This window comes from Mytilus californianus, unplaced genomic scaffold, assembly GCF_021869535.1.
Source record: "Mytilus californianus isolate M0D057914Y unplaced genomic scaffold, xbMytCali1.0.p SCAF_5, whole genome shotgun sequence".
NCBI classification, from domain to species: Eukaryota; Metazoa; Mollusca; class Bivalvia; order Mytilida; family Mytilidae; genus Mytilus; species Mytilus californianus.
The window spans coordinates 97,190,440-97,207,042 of NW_026262701.1; the positions used below are offsets into that span (position 1 = coordinate 97,190,440).

The 16,603-nt window shown below is 32.2% G+C and overlaps 1 protein-coding gene across 2 annotated transcripts in view; it reads right to left on the minus strand.

Annotated features, from left to right (window-relative positions):
- The window catches only part of LOC127700335 (POU domain, class 2, transcription factor 3-like), a 32,231-nt gene that overhangs the window by 11,125 nt on the left and 4,503 nt on the right, over positions 1-16,603 (minus strand). The window contains exons 1-3 of one of the 2 annotated variants that reach the window (XM_052203753.1): positions 6,174-6,316; positions 1,493-1,569; positions 993-1,121 (exon numbers count right to left, since the gene is read on the minus strand). In XM_052203753.1, the coding sequence (XP_052059713.1) occupies positions 993-1,121; positions 1,493-1,569; positions 6,174-6,192 (225 nt within the window). In that variant the 5' untranslated portion in view covers positions 6,193-6,316. Of the gene's footprint in view, positions 1-992; positions 1,122-1,492; positions 1,570-6,173; positions 6,317-16,603 lie in introns of those variants that run through there. The other variant, XM_052203754.1, reaches the window with a different exon arrangement.

Sequence of the window (16,603 nt, forward strand, 5' to 3'; positions counted from 1 at the left end):
ATCTTTGAAAAGTTGTTATGAATATTGGTAAATTCTTCATCAAAATCTCTGTCCTGCATATTACATATAGAATTTTTATAGATAGATTGTTGAATAAACTGATATCACAGAGATATGTCTCACCTTTTTGTAATTTGATAATGCAAATGTTGAAATTAAAATAGTAAACTTTAACATGTAAGTTATGGAAATATTCAAAGTCGATGAACCATGACTGAAGGTAGATGCCTAAACAATCTCCATGATGTGCCAATGCTAATACAACTGCATACCAAATACCATTGACTTATTACAAGTCTTTCCCTTTAGACAAACCTAAACACAAACATTAACTTGTAAACTATGTATAAGTTTCAAAGTCAATTAACCATGATGAGGGGGCAGGGCTATATAATCTCCATGGAAACAATACTTGCAAATGCCAATAAATTTGCATACCAAATATCCTTGACTTAACATTAGCAGTTCACCTTAAACTGATCTAATCACAAACTAATACATGTAAACTAAGCAAAATTTTCAAAGTCAAAAGACCATGACTAAGGGATCCAAATAATCTCCATGGAAATGAGATATGCCAATGCTTATACAATTGCATACCAAATATCATTGACCTATCACTAGTGGTTCCCCATAAATTGACCTAATCACAAACTAATACATGTAAACTAAGTAAAAGTTTCAAAGTCAATAGACCATGACTGAGGGGGCAGGGCCAAATAATCTCTATGGAAATGAGATGTGCCAATGCTAATACAACTGCATACCAAATATCATTGACCTACCACTTGTGGTACACCATAAACTAGACCTAATCACAAACTAATACATTGTTGCCGCCGCTGGAAACAGCATACCTATTTCTCGCTTTTTGACTCCGTCAAGGAGAGACAAAAATATTCCCAATGACAACAATCATGACAATCCCTGTGCTGCTACTCCAATCATTTAAGAAAATTGCCCCTCCCCACTTTCTGACAGGAGTTCCATACCACAGCTGGTTGAGCAAATCCTCCCTGTAACAACAATCCACCTTGTGCTGCTGCGCCTGTGGCAAGAGGGAACTGTCCAGCTAACAAGGCATTCTGAAGCTGTTGTATTGCTGCAGAAGCACTAGTGGCCTGTTTTAAATAAATAAAAATATAAATTGAGAGATTGATCCATACAACTTTTTATGTTAATGTAATTTCCTACACTTAAAAGGAGTATGAAAAAAAAGAGAATTGTTGAATTTTCACTTCACGAAATAAATAAATGGGGAATGTGTCCATGGGACACAGATTATGCCCCCGCTTGCGTATAACATTATAATTTTCATGAAAATAAAATCAGCCTGGTATTCACTATGGAGTTTCCCCATACAGATCCCCAATTTCCTACAAGCAGCAAATCCCTACCAATTCCTGTTTTTACATGCAATTCCAAATTGTGCAAGAGACATGTGCATCTCACCTCAAGTTGACCCCACCTTCATGGTTAATGAAGTACATACCAGATTTAGTGGTTTAGAGGCATCTCCCCCTCCTGTTGACCCTTCTCCTTGAGACACATCTCCATTCATCTTGTAACCTACAATCAATAATATTTTATATCAGATCATGATGATTATCTTGTAGTCAATATCATAACAGTGATGTGTTGACCAAATACATTATATACCAAATGCAGAGCATTGTTTAACATTTATTTGTACCTCCTTAATTTTTTATGAATTTCTTATTTTTCTTCTTTTATTACATGCACTTTGCCTTTTTCATATTTTTTTGCAACTTTTACAGTGGTTTGTCTATGGAGTCTACCAAACAACCATGACAAAAGAAAAATAATGCATTAGTTTAATTTTTATCTTAGGATTGACAAATTTTCCAAATGTTTTTGTATTATGCATAATTTTTTTTTAATTAGTACAAAAACTGAAACGACAAAATTATAAACATTGTCAGTTTCCTCATGCGCAATTACAGTAATTTTTAGGAAAGCCTTAAGTCTGAGTGTTGTTTTCTCTTTGAAATTCTAATTGACACATTGACACTTATGCAAATACAGATGAATCTACAGCTTCTAGTTAATGATATTATATGATTATGGAATTAACTGGATCAACACAATGACTGATGATAATGAAAAGCTAATAACACATTTACTTTGGCCTTAATGAAGGGGGAATGGAAAAGTACTATTAAGTAAACATAAAGCAGCAAAACAGACAAATTATAAGACTATGTACTCACTGAGGTAAAATGTGAGGACTGAGTACTTAAATAAAAGAACTGAGGTAAAATGTGAGGACTGAGTACTTAAATAAAAGAACTGAGGTAAAACGTGAGGACTGAGTACTTAAATAAAAGAACTGAGGTAAAACGTGAGGACTGAGTACTTAAATAAAAGAACTGAGGTAAAACGTGAGGACTGAGTACTTAAACAAAAGTACTGAGGTAAAACGTGAGGACTGAGTACTTAAATAAAAGAACAAAGTTCTGATGTCCCCCGCATTGCACATATTTTATCTATCCAAGGTACTTTTTTTCATTCTTTAAACTTTTTATTAATATCTTAGAGAAATGAAGGCTTCAGAGCCTGACCTGGGGGCCTGTGGTTTAGCGCGAAGACTGCATAACTCTTTTAAAAATAATGGATTGGCACTGATTTTTGAACTCTTGAAAGACATTGATGATATAAACCTTTAATATAAATTTCAGAAAAATCTAGCAAGAATTGTACACATAAGAGCGCTCATAAGGCAATTTTCCATCTAATTAATAATTCCAAGGGCATAACTCTTTTAAAAATAGTTGATCGGCACTGATTTTCAAACTCATCAAAGACATTGATGATATAAACCTTTAATATAAATTTCATAAAAATCTGGCAAGAATTGTACACATAAGAGCGCTCCTAAGGCAATTTTCCACATAATTAATAATTCCAAGGTGCATAACTCTTTTAAAAATAATTGATCGGCACTGATTTTCAAACTCATCAAAGACATTGCTAATATAAACCTATGATTTTAGTTTCATAAAATTCAGGCAAGAATTGTACACATGAGAGCGCTGTCATTATGCAGTTTTCCATATATAATTAAATGTCCAAGGGACATAACTCTTTTAAAAATAATTGATTGGCACTGATTTTCGAACTTGTCAAAGACATTCTTAATATAAACCTATGATTTAAGTTTCATAAAATTCTGGTAAGAATTGTACACATGAGAGCGATAACAATGCAATTTTCCATATAATTAATGTTTCCAAGAGACATAACTCTTTTAAAAATAATTGATTGGCACTGATTTTCGAACTTGTCAAAGACATTGCTAAATAAATTGCTTCACTGAGCGCAGCTGGATACGACCGCAGATGTCCAACCCTGAAAAGTTGGGCCAAAATGGACACAATATTCACGCTTGATACAGGTCTGAATTTGGATTGTAACTAAATTTTTGTCACATAATAGGTTTCTGACACAGAATAACTGTAGTCAAAGAACTTCAAATTGGTTATATGATTTGAATTTATATTCAATTTATTGCTTTTGTGCAATACACTATGCTGTTGCGAATTGACCCCCCCCACTACACAAATTTTTTTATTTTACCCCGGTTTTTTGCTTTTGTGCAATACACTATGCTGTTGAATATTAACCCCCAAAAAAAAATATTTGAAGAAATTTTCTTTTAATTTCTGAAATCTGAAATGAGAAAAATTGTCCCCCTCCAATTTTTTTCACCTCCCCCCTTTCCCTTATTCCCCAAAAAAATTCTTTCCCTCAAGATATGGTCAGTATCTCAATTCAAATTTCTAATGCAGTTTGCAACCAAAATTACCCATTTAAATACATCATAAAAGTTTTAAAATATAAAATGACATACATAGTCATGGCTAAAATTAATATTAGTTAATAGTAACTACGAAAAATAAATTGACAGCTAATCACCTCAAGACAATCATCATTTCTAAATACATAATTTACAAGCAGTGTAAGGGAGGTAATCAAACAGTGTTCTTTAATTCGAATTGGATTACCTCCCTTACACTGATTTAAATTGTCCTTTAACCAGAAAAACCCTTGTTTTTCACCTATTTTTGCCCCTAATTACTAAATGGTTTGAGCCATAACCACCAAAAGTCAATCCTAACCATCCCTTTGTTGTATGGAAGTTTGTGGTATAATTTCAGAGAGATTCATACACTTTAACACAAGTTATTGTCTGGAAACTACAAAAAAGCTTATTTGGGCCCTTTTTTTGGCCCCTAATTCCTAAACAGTTGGGACCATAACCCCCAAAATCAATCCCAATCTTCCTTTAGTGGTTATAAACCTTGTGTTAAAATTTTATTGATTTCTATTTACTTATACTTATACTTAAGTTATTATCCGGAAACCATCTGTCTTCGGACAACGCTGACAACGCCGGACTACGACAACGTGATTCCAATATACGACCAAAATTTTTTTAATTTTTGCGGTCGTATAAAAACCTATGATTTAAGTTTCATAAAATTCTGGTAAGAATTGTACACGTGAGAGCGCTAACAAGACCGGACAGACGGATGGACAGACAGATGCCCGGTATTTCTATGCCCCCCCCCCCCCCACAACGCGTGGGGGACAAAAATGATTGAAACCTGCCATAAGTCAGGGTCTCTTTTCACAAAATAAATTTATTCCAAATATTGATCAAGTTATACTAAAATGTTCATGAAACACAACAATTTTTTTTTCTCGTAAAATTTTTTGTGAAATGAGTCGCAGGAGAACTTTGACTACTCAAAATATTTAATGTAAATTTTGACTATCCAAAGTCAAGAACCAAGAAAAAGATTGAATTTTCTCAAAACTGCACTGTGACAAATGTACTGGCACTGTGCCTTACTCAAATCAGGAACCAAGGAGATTGCAATGTGTTCTAAAAAATGCTGGTTCAAACATGTTACATGAACTGTAAATGTGCCTGTCCAAGGTCCAGAATCAAGAAAAGGATTGAATATTCATGTCTGGTTATTGACCCTGTCAAATATTGCAGTAATTGTGTCTGTCCTACATGTAAGTCAGGAACCAAAGAGAGGTTTGGGTTCCCACAAACCTGGTTTAATACTTTAACAACATGTGCTGGAATATTTTATGTCTTCAGTCAGAAACAAAGGAGAGGATGGAGCTATCACATAACTGGTCATTTTGTCTGTCAAAAGCCAAGAATCTATTTATGGTTGCTTTTGTCTCTTAGTTTTTTGTCCATTTGAGAATTTGGTGCTGATGTTAAATCTTTGGTTGTCATCATTGAATTGATCTAATGACCTGGACTTAAGATGATATTAATGAGATCCTAATTAGTGTTGAAGACCAAACATGAATGAATACCTCTTGAATTTACTTTTACTGTTAGTATTGGACAGCTGTCTCGATGTCTGTATTGCCACATATTTGTTTGTTAATGTTTCCTGTCATTCTACATTTATAAAGAAAGAGAAAACAATTTCAAGAAATTTTAGAAAAAAGCCAACATATCAATGGAACAGTACTTTATTTATTCTCCATGTCCGGTTTCTATGATGAAATTGGTATATGAAAAGTTATACTTGAACACATAAATTTTGTACTCATTAAATTTATGGCAGAATAAAGGAGTTTTACATACATTTGTTCATTTTTTTTGTAGTGGTCATTTTGAGGCATGTTACACATGTAACAAGCAAGTACATTTTATACATATAAAGGGTATATATACATTGCAAATTATTTCTGTGCCAAATTTTAGCATTTTCTCAAAACTTGCTTACCAAATCTTTCTGTTACTCCAATAAAATACTAACCAGATACATAATTAAAAAATAACCATTATCATAACATTTAAAAACAAACTGCATCAAAACATTTTCTTCTAAATAATCAGAGACAGGAACTAAGTACATGTATATGTACCTGTACCTTAAAATGTTTTAAAGTACATATGAACTAGAGCTGGCTTTTACATTTAATAATTCTTTAACAGAAAAAAAACCTTTTAGATAAAACATCTGCAGATAGAAACTGCACATTGCAGTCTCTTCCATCAATTTTAATAGTTGCCATTTGAGATTTATCAATACACATCAATACAAAAATAATCAATTAATTGTCAATTTGTAACAAATCTAATATTCCTACAAAGAGTAAATATGATTTTACATTACCGTATAGTTTTTTTCTCATCCTCCTTTCCCTTACAAAGCCTTACACAGAAATGATTAACATTTCCAATATAGAGATGTAAATTAACTAGAGAATTTGCATTCATATCACACCCCAATACACAATTATGTTGTTTTGTATTAAAATGAGCATTTTCATTCTAAGCTGGTGGGTTTAATCTTTAGAAACGTCACATACACAATACCAGGATAATTTAAACGGCACATTTTGTATCTGAATATGTAAATTTTGTGAATAATATTAGTGATTTGGTCGCTATTTTATTCAGTAAAGAAATAAATAATTAACAATCTTAAGGCTTTAAAGGAAACTGTTACGCCATCAATCGGTAAAGCAAAAGTATATTATAAAGATGATGCATAAACAACTGTCATCAAGATTGCATGTTAGCACAATCAAGGACGGTGAAAATCTAATTGGGGTGATTAATTTTTAAAATACTCTTTGAAACTACAGTTACCGGTATATAAAAACAATTCTATCTTGATGATAATAAATACATAAAAGCCTAATTGACTAAATTATGCATTGCATAAAATGCTTTAAACAGAAATTGAGACTACCTAAGGATTTCCTATACTAATATATAAAACAGTCACCATCTTGGTATGTTGTCAAGACTGGACTCTAAGTTAACATTCGGCTAAGGGACTGACTCAGTAAATGTTAGTAATTATCACTTCATTGTAACCATAACACATTCACAAGCATGTAATTAAAATGTTATACTATGTTAAATGAACCTTTTTGGAACAAATAAACTGCAATGGATTGCTAAACAAGACTGCATCTTAAAGGCAAGGGAAGAGTACATATTCAGACTCAAATTATCTTAGCAAAGTAAATAAAATGCTCCGCAGGGCGCAGCTTGATACGACCGCAGAGGTCGAACCCTGAACAGTTGGGGGAAGTATGGACACAACATTCAAGCTTGATACAGCTTTGGATTTGGATTGTGATTAAATATTTGACACAGCATAGGTTTCTAACACAGATTGAATGTGGTCTAAGAACTTAAAAATTTTAAATTGGACATTCACCTATTATGGTCCAATATCCAAAATCTAAATACATGGTTAGATTCAGCATATCAAAGAACCCCAAGAATTCAATTTTTGATGAAATCAAACAAAGTTTAATTTCGGACCCTTTTGACCTCAATGTGGACAAAGTTGATAACGGGGCCCAAAAATCAAAAATCTAAATACATGGTTAGATTCAGCATATCAAAGAACCCCATATATTCAATTTTTGTTGAAATCAAACAAAGTTTAATTTTGGACCCCGATTTGGACCAACTTGAAAACTGGGCCCATAATCAAAAATCTAAATACATGTTTAGATTCAGCATATCAAAGAACCCTAAGAATTCAATTTTTGTTAAAATCAAACTAAGTTTAATTTTGGACCCTTTGGACCTTAATGTAGACCAATTTGAAAACGGAACCAAAATTTAAGAATCTAAATACACAGTTAGATTCAGCATATCAAAGAACCCCAATAATTCAATTTTTGATGAAATCAAACAAAGTTTAATTTTGGACCCTTTTGACCTCAATGTGGACAAAGTTGATAACGGGGCCCAAAAATCAAAAATCTAAATACATGGTTAGATTCAGCATATCAAAGAACCCCATATATTCAATTTTTGTTGAAATCAAACAAAGTTTAATTTTGGACCCCGATTTGGACCAACTTGAAAACTGGGCCCATAATCAAAAATCTAAATACAAGTTTAGATTCAGCATATCAAAGAACCCTAAGAATTCAATTTTTGTTAAAATCAAACTAAGTTTAATTTTGGACCCTTTGGACCTTAATGTAGACCAATTTGAAAACGGAACCAAAATTTAAGAATCTAAATACACAGTTAGATTCGGCATATCAAAGAACCCCAATAATTCAATTTTTGATGAAATCAAACAAAGTTTAATTTTGGACCCTTTGGACCTCAATGTGGACCAATTTAAAAACGGGGCCCAAAATCCAAAAACCAAATACACGGTTATATTCAGCATATTAAAGAACCCCATGAAATCAAGAATAAAACCCCATTGAAATTGGTCAAGAAATAAGCAATTTATAGGAAGTATCTTCTTTTGCACAATCCTGTGCTATTAAATATTTCTTGCTATTGCGCAATACTGTACAATTGACAATTTCTTGCTATTGCGCAATATTGTGCTATTGGATATTTCTTGCTATTGCGCAATACTGTGCAATTGAAGATTTCTTGCTATTGCGCAATACTGTGCAATTGAAGATTTCTTGCTATTGTGCAATACTGTGCAATTGAAAATTTCTTGCTATTGCACAATACTTATTATATAATAATTTACACATCCTGTTTGGTGTGTATCTCCTACCATATCATTATTATTTGATTTTAAATATAAATCAGAAATAACCAACTTAAAATGGAAAATTTTAAAAGAAACAAAAAAGGAAAAAAAGAAAAAAAAGGAAAAAAAAATAAATCCCCCCAAAAAATTTTTTGAACCCCCATTATGATTCATCACCCCCAAACTCAATCCCAGCCTTCCCTTTGTGGTATGGTACCTTGCAGTACAATTTCAGAGAGATCCATACACTTGAACACAAGCTATTGTCTGGAAACTAGAAAAAAATGTGTTTTTTGGCCCCTTTTTGGCCCCAAATTCCTAAACGTTTAGGGCAATTACCCCCAAACTCAAACCCAGCTTTCCCTTTGTGATATGGAACCTTGTAGTACAATTTCAGAAAGTTCCATACACTTACACACAAGTTATTGTCATGAAACTAGAAAAATGCTTGTTTTTTGCCCCTTTTTTGGCCCCTAATTCCTAAAATTTGGAGGCAATTACCCCCAAAATCAATCCCAGCATTCCTTTAGTGATATGGAACCTTGTGGTACAATGTCAGAGAGATCCATACACTAACACACAAGTTATGTCTGGAAGTTACAAAAATGCTTATTTTTGGCCCCTTTTTGGCCCCTAATTCCTTAACTGTTATTACCATAACCCCCAAAATCAATCCCAACCTTCCTTTTGTGGTATTGAACCTTGTGGTAAAATTTCATAAAGATCCATTCACTTAAACTAAAGTTAGAGTGCGAAAACCAATGTGTCTTCGGACGACGCCGGACGACGCCGACGGACGACGACGACGACGCCAACGTCATACCAATATACGACCACAAAATTTTTTTTGCGGTCGTATAAAAATTGCACAGCCAATAGATGTCCAATTAATGGTACACAGAGTCACAGACAGAAAAATAAAATCAGTTAAAGCCAGGGTATCAGACCATAGCTTTGACATGGCACATCAGTTTATTCTTTGGAAACCAACAAATTTAAAATTTTGAAACAATTCAAGGGACATAATACTCTAAAACTGAAAAAAAGCTTCAAATCTGCATTTCATATGCATGTAGATAGGATCTCATAACTGTCATGTGACTTTGCAACATTACTATCTGTTATGAAATGCAGGTTCAATTCATTTGTACTGTTGCCAAATTCCAGCAAAATATCACCCATCCGTATCACGTAAATCTGGAAACCTTTTCCACAATATATTTTAAGACAGTTCATTGCGCATAACACATTTAAACAGTAAATGTTGCAATGCAACAGTGCAAAGCAAACTGAACCTGCATTTCATAATATACATTGTAGTAACAGGGTTTGAAATTAGCAGAAACTCACCAATGGCCACTAAAATTTAGTGTGGGCTACTAAAATTTCTGCTTTTCTTGTATATAACTATATATATATTGGCTACAAAATTTAAGCTGTGGGCTACCATGCCAAACTTCAATCCCTGAGTAATATTGCAAAGTTTGGACATTTTTATGGAACTTAAAAAATTAACCACCTCTCACGTTTCAAATGACTCATAACATTAACAATAAGAATAGAAATTGAAAGCAACACTTTTGTAATAGTCATATGAAATGGAATTCAAATCATCATAATTATAATGGATGGTAAGTATGCTTTATCTTATCACTTTGCACTTTCATGACTTCACTGCGGTTTTACTACAGTTGGTTAAAACGTCTGATCAGTTTAAGTTTGATTTGATGAAACAAATAGCAATTTGGTCAATATTGAAATTTTGAAAATGAACTGCAAGAGGTGGAGAGCAATAGTTACAATCAAGTCACAGTAACTGAAATATTTGTTTGAACATTCGAAAATGCAGTGTCCCCTTATTTTTTTTATCAGGAAGCAAAACTGGTATAAGAACAAACAAAACATTCAATATGTCGCTTAAACAAAACCAGTGAAGGAAATATAAATTGTGCATGCCAACCCCATTGATTTCTAAAGTAAAACATACATGTACATGTATGTACATGTAAAGTAATGTCAACTTTTTCATAAACATAAAAAAAAAAATGTAAGGAGAAACTCTCTGCAAATGATAAAACGGCTTCTAACAGGTAACTTCATCTCCATAGGTTAATATATAATCATATTTGTAGGTATTGCCCAATGCTGTGAATATCAAAATAAAAATGTTTATACAGATTTTTCCCACAAATCACCTCTTACTATCTATCACCAAAAATATGTAAATAGAGTTAATTTGCATTGTATATTCAAATCTAATGGCCTGATCAATGTTTGTACCCTGCTGTCTTTATTCATGAATAAATACACTTTATAAATATTGATGACATTCGCTTGGAATATATTAGATGTAAATTGGATAACAGGAAAACTGAGGCTCTCCACCTGTACAACCACTATATAACATCAATAGATTTTGAGTAAACATTAACTGCTACTTGTTGACCCAAGACCATAATTTATATTTCTCTTTCTTTGTAATATATTAGTCTGTCTTATATATAGAATATTGACTGTCTTTACTAGAATAGAATTTCTAGCTAAAGAATTTAGCTAGAAATTCTATTCTATGCAGTACTGCAAGCAGCCTTAGTAAACTAAAAAAAAAGAAGATAAATTTCATTTAATACAACTCAACTCTTTCTGCCAAACACTATGGCTATAGATGAATCTACTTTTGTTGTAGAAGGATTCAGAAATAAAAAATTCTTATTGTTTAGCACATAGGCCTAATTATCACTCCATCTACCTATTCAAACAATCTACCATTATTTACATGCCATGGGGAAAATGTCACACTTATCATGCTATCAATGAGAAAATGCCAGTACAAAACCTAACAATAGTTTATTTGGCCACTTCCATTTATTATGGCAAATCCTAGGCCTTATTCCCCTCATGTCTGTGCTGTAGCTAGTTTTGCCTCCATGGGGTTAGTAAATTTTTCTCTCTATCTAGTCACTTGTGCTAGTTAGTGTAAGATAATCAATAAGGGTTATATCTGGATAAATTACCATACATTAGTCACAAAAACCTTCAGTTATAATATGAGTTATCTCCCATTATCCAGAACATATTTATGATGAATCCAAACTATGATTCAAATTTCATTGATAATTCTAATACTATAATATTCTTATTTGTAAACCAACTTCCTTGTAGAAACTACATGGAAATAGATATGTATGCCAGATTTTTTATTATTTTGCTTTTCTTGAAGATCGAAATTGCTCCACTACAGCCTCTAGTCAATAAATTTGTAACAACTTGATAGCAAAGCCTTATAAATATTTATGAATGTAATTTTCGTTAAACTGATCAAATTCTCAGACCAACTCAAACATTAAAAACAGCTTCCGATTTTATTAAAAACTTTATAACATGTATGAATATTTATGAATTGAAACGATTTGAACAAGTGTACAATATTTTTATTAGCATTTTTTTCTCATTTTTAGAAACAAAAGTACTTTTATGGAAATTTTCAAATCTATAACAATATCATATCATGAATAAAAAATTAGCATTAAGCATATGAATTTTATAGTTTTGTGTAATGAATTATTTTTTCTGTCTCAAACTAACAGGATACATCAAAATGTAAAAAATATAAAAAGTATACAACCACCATCCCATTTACATCAACAAATTAAATGAACAGTCATTAAAATTGATGGCATTTATAAGATGTTACATAACACAACTTGAAGGAGATAACTACAGTGAGAAATTCTTTATAAGATGTCATTTCTGGTTTGTTTCCAAAGTGTTGTTGGGTTGTAGTCGGTATGGTGATGTTTCACATAGAAAACTGTATTCCAATATACATTTGTATTTAAATCAATGTAATTCTGTGAAAGATAAACTATATCTACATATGTAAGTTGTAACCATATTTCCTGAGAGGCTGAGACAGTACCAATAAACATATGAAATACTATGAAAATAAACTGTTGACACAGTGATATGTCTTGCAGAACGTCAATGATCCATGACTGAAGGTGCAGGGCCAAATAACCTTTGTGGAAACAGTAAATGCCCATACAACTGCATACCAAATACCATTGACTTATCATAATAACTTATCATAAGTGGTTCCCATTATACTAACCAAAACACTAACTTAATAAAGAGCGCATGATAAGCCTGTCGTATTTTCAACAAATAAAGTTCCATAACTCCTCAATGTCATATCAGAAATTCATAAAAATGGGGGGAAAAAAGGACGCTTATTTTAATAGACATTAACCAGTCACAAAAGTTTCATGAAAACTGTTCAAAGCATTTTTGAGTTATTGTCAGACTCTGAACTCTGGAAAATCCCCCCTTTTTATGAATAAAATCCCATAACTCATAAAACATAAATCTAAAATTTATAAAAATCGAAAGGGAGCTTACGTCAATAGCTATAAACAATTCACCAGTTTCATGACAATTGGTAAAAGTGTTTTTGAGTTATTGTCTGACATGTTGACAACAGACAGACAGACAACGGTATAACATAATACGTCCTGTAAACGGGCCTTAATAAAAATGTAAATTAATCAAAAGTTTCATATTTCATAGACCGTTGATTAAAAGGGCAGGGCCAAATAGTCTCCATGAAAATGAGATGTGCCAATGTTTACACAACTGCCTTCCAAATATCATTGACCTTCCATTAGTGGTACCCCTTAAACTCACTTAATCATAATCTAATAGTTCAACAACATTATTGTATATATATACAAAAGTAAATATTGTAATGCCTCCCTCAAATGGGAAGAAAATGCCAATGTTTAACCTAAAAGCAAAACAATGAGACCTACTACAGCAGAGATGGAAAAGTGGTGGTGTGAAGGTTTCGACCACCAAAACTTTGCAAAGGACCATCATAATTTAGGTACATGTATGTTGCAGTAGAAATAATAGTAAGGACCAACAGATTTATTTCAAGGACCACCATGGAAAAAAAGATTTCGAGATCTTTGCTACAGGACTTTACAGTCACTATGAAATGAAGAACAGCAATAAAAGCCTTCTTTTTTTAAAAGCTTCCAGTGACTTTGTGTCATGAATTGATACATCATATTCTCTCTTTTACCTCATAATATAATAAAATGCTTTGCTGGGCGCAGCTTGATACGACCGCAGAGGTCGAACCCTGAACAGTTGGGGCAAGTATGGACACAACATTCAAGCTTGATACAGCTCTGAATTTGGATTGTGATTAAATATTTGACACAGCATAGGTTTCTGACACAGAAAGAATGTGGTCTAAGAACTTCAATTTTTTTAATTTACCTATTATGGTCCAATGTCCAAAATCAAAATACATGGTTAGATTCAGCATATCAAAGAACCCCATATATTCAATTTTTGTTGAAATCAAACAAAGTTTAATTTTGGACCCCAACTTGGACAAACTTGAAAACTGGTCCCATAATCAAAAATCTAAACACATGTTTAGATTCAGCATATCAAAGTACCCCAAGAATTCAATTTTTGTTAAAATCAAACTAAGTTTAATTTTGGACCCTTTGGACCTTAATGTAGACAAATTAAAAAACGGGACCCAAAATTAAAAATCTAAAAACACGGTTAGATTTGGCATATCAAAGAACCCCAATAATTCAATTTTTTGATGAAATCAAACAAAGTTTAATTTTGGACCCTTTTGACCTCAATATGAACCAATTTGATAGCGGGCCCACAAATAAAAAATCTAAATACATGGTAAGATTCAGCATATCAAAGAACCCCATATATTCATTTTTTGTTGAAATCAAACAAAGTTAAATTTTGGACCCCAATTTGGACGTCGCGACCAACTTGAAAACTGGGCCAAAAATCTAAAATCTAAATACATGTTTAGATTCAACATATCAAAGAACCCCATATATTCAATTTTTGTTGAAATCAAACAAAGTTTAATTTTGGACCCCAACTTGGACAAACTTGAAAACTGGTCCCATAATCAAAAATCTAAACACATGTATAGATTCAGCATATCAAAGTACCCCAAGAATTCAATTTTTGTTAAAATCAAACTAAGTTTAATTTTGGACCCTTTGGACCTTAATGTAGACTAATTTAAAAAACGGGACCCAAAATTAAAAATCTAAAAACACGGTTACATTGGGCATATCAAAGAACCCCAATAATTCAATTTTTGATGAAATCAAACAAAGTTTAATTTTGGACCCTTTTGACCTCAATATGAACCAATTTGATAGCGGGCCCACAAATAAAAAATCTAAATACATGGTAAGATTCAGCATATCAAAGAACCCCATATATTCATTTTTTGTTGAAATCAAACAAAGTTAAATTTTGGACCCCAATTTGGACCAACTTGAAAACTGGGCCAAAAATCTAAAATCTAAATACATGTTTAGATTCAACATATCAAAGAACCCCATATATTCAATTTTTGTTGAAATCAAACAAAGTTTAATTTTGGACCCCAACTTGGACAAACTTGAAAACTGGGCCCATAATCAAAAATCTAAACACATGTATAGATTCAGCATATCAAAGAACCCCAAAAATTCAATTTTTGTTAAAATCAAACTAAGTTTAATTTTGGACCCTTTGGACCTTAATGTAGACCAATTTAAAAATGGGACCCAAAATTAAAAATCTAAATACACGGTTAGATTTGGCATATCAAAGAACCCAAATAATTCAATGTTTGATGAAATCAAACAAAGTTTAATTTTGGACCCTTTTGACCTCAATATGAACCAATTTGATAGCGGGCCCACAAATAAAAAATCTAAATACATGGTAAGATTCAGCATATCAAAGAACCCCATATATTCAATTTTTGTTGAAATCAAACAAAGTTTAATTTTGGACCCCAAATTGGACCAACTTGAAAACTGGGCCAAAAATCTAAAATCTAAATACATGTTTAGATTCAGCATATCAAAGAACCCCATATATTCAATTTTTGTTGAAATCAAACAAAGTTTAATTTTGGACCCCAACTTGGACAAACTTGAAAACTGGGCCCATAATCAAAAATCTAAACACATGTTTAGATTCAGCATATCAAAGAACCCCAAGTATTCAATTTTTGTTAAAATCAAACTAAGTTTAATTTTGGACCCTTTGGACCTTATAATTAATGTAGACCAATTTAAAAAACGGGACCCAAAATAAAAAATCTAAATACACGGTTAGATTTGGCATATCAAAGAACCCAAATAATTCAATTTTTCATGAAATCAAACAAAGTTTAATTTTGGACCCTTTTGACCTCAATATGAACCAATTTGATAGCGGGGTCCACAAATAAAAAATCTAAATACATGGTTAGATTCAGCATATCAAAGAACCCCATATATTCAATTTTTGTTGAAATCAAACAAAGTTAAATTTTGGACCCCAATTTGGACCAACTTGAAAACTGGGCCAAAAATCTAAAATCTAAATACATGTTTAGATTCAACATATCAAAGAACCCCATATATTCAATTTTTGTTGAAATCAAACAAAGTTTAATTTTGGACCCCAACTTGGACAAACTTGAAAACTGGGCCCATAATCAAAAATCTAAACACATGTATAGATTCAGCATATCAAAGAACCCCAAAAATTCAATTTTTGTTAAAATCAAACTAAGTTTAATTTTGGACCCTTTGGACCTTAATGTAGACCAATTTAAAAATGGGACCCAAAATTAAAAATCTAAATACACGGTTAGATTTGGCATATCAAAGAACCCAAATAATTCAATGTTTGATGAAATCAAACAAAGTTTAATTTTGGACCCTTTTGACCTCAATATGAACCAATTTGATAGCGGGCCCACAAATAAAAAATCTAAATACATGGTAAGATTCAGCATATCAAAGAACCCCATATATTCAATTTTTGTTGAAATCAAACAAAGTTTAATTTTGGACCCCAAATTGGACCAACTTGAAAACTGGGCCAAAAATCTAAAATCTAAATACATGTTTAGATTCAGCATATCAAAGAACCCCATATATTCAATTTTTGTTGAAATCAAACAAAGTTTAATTTTGGACCCCAACTTGGACAAACTTGAAAACTGGGCCCATAATCAAAAATCTAAACAC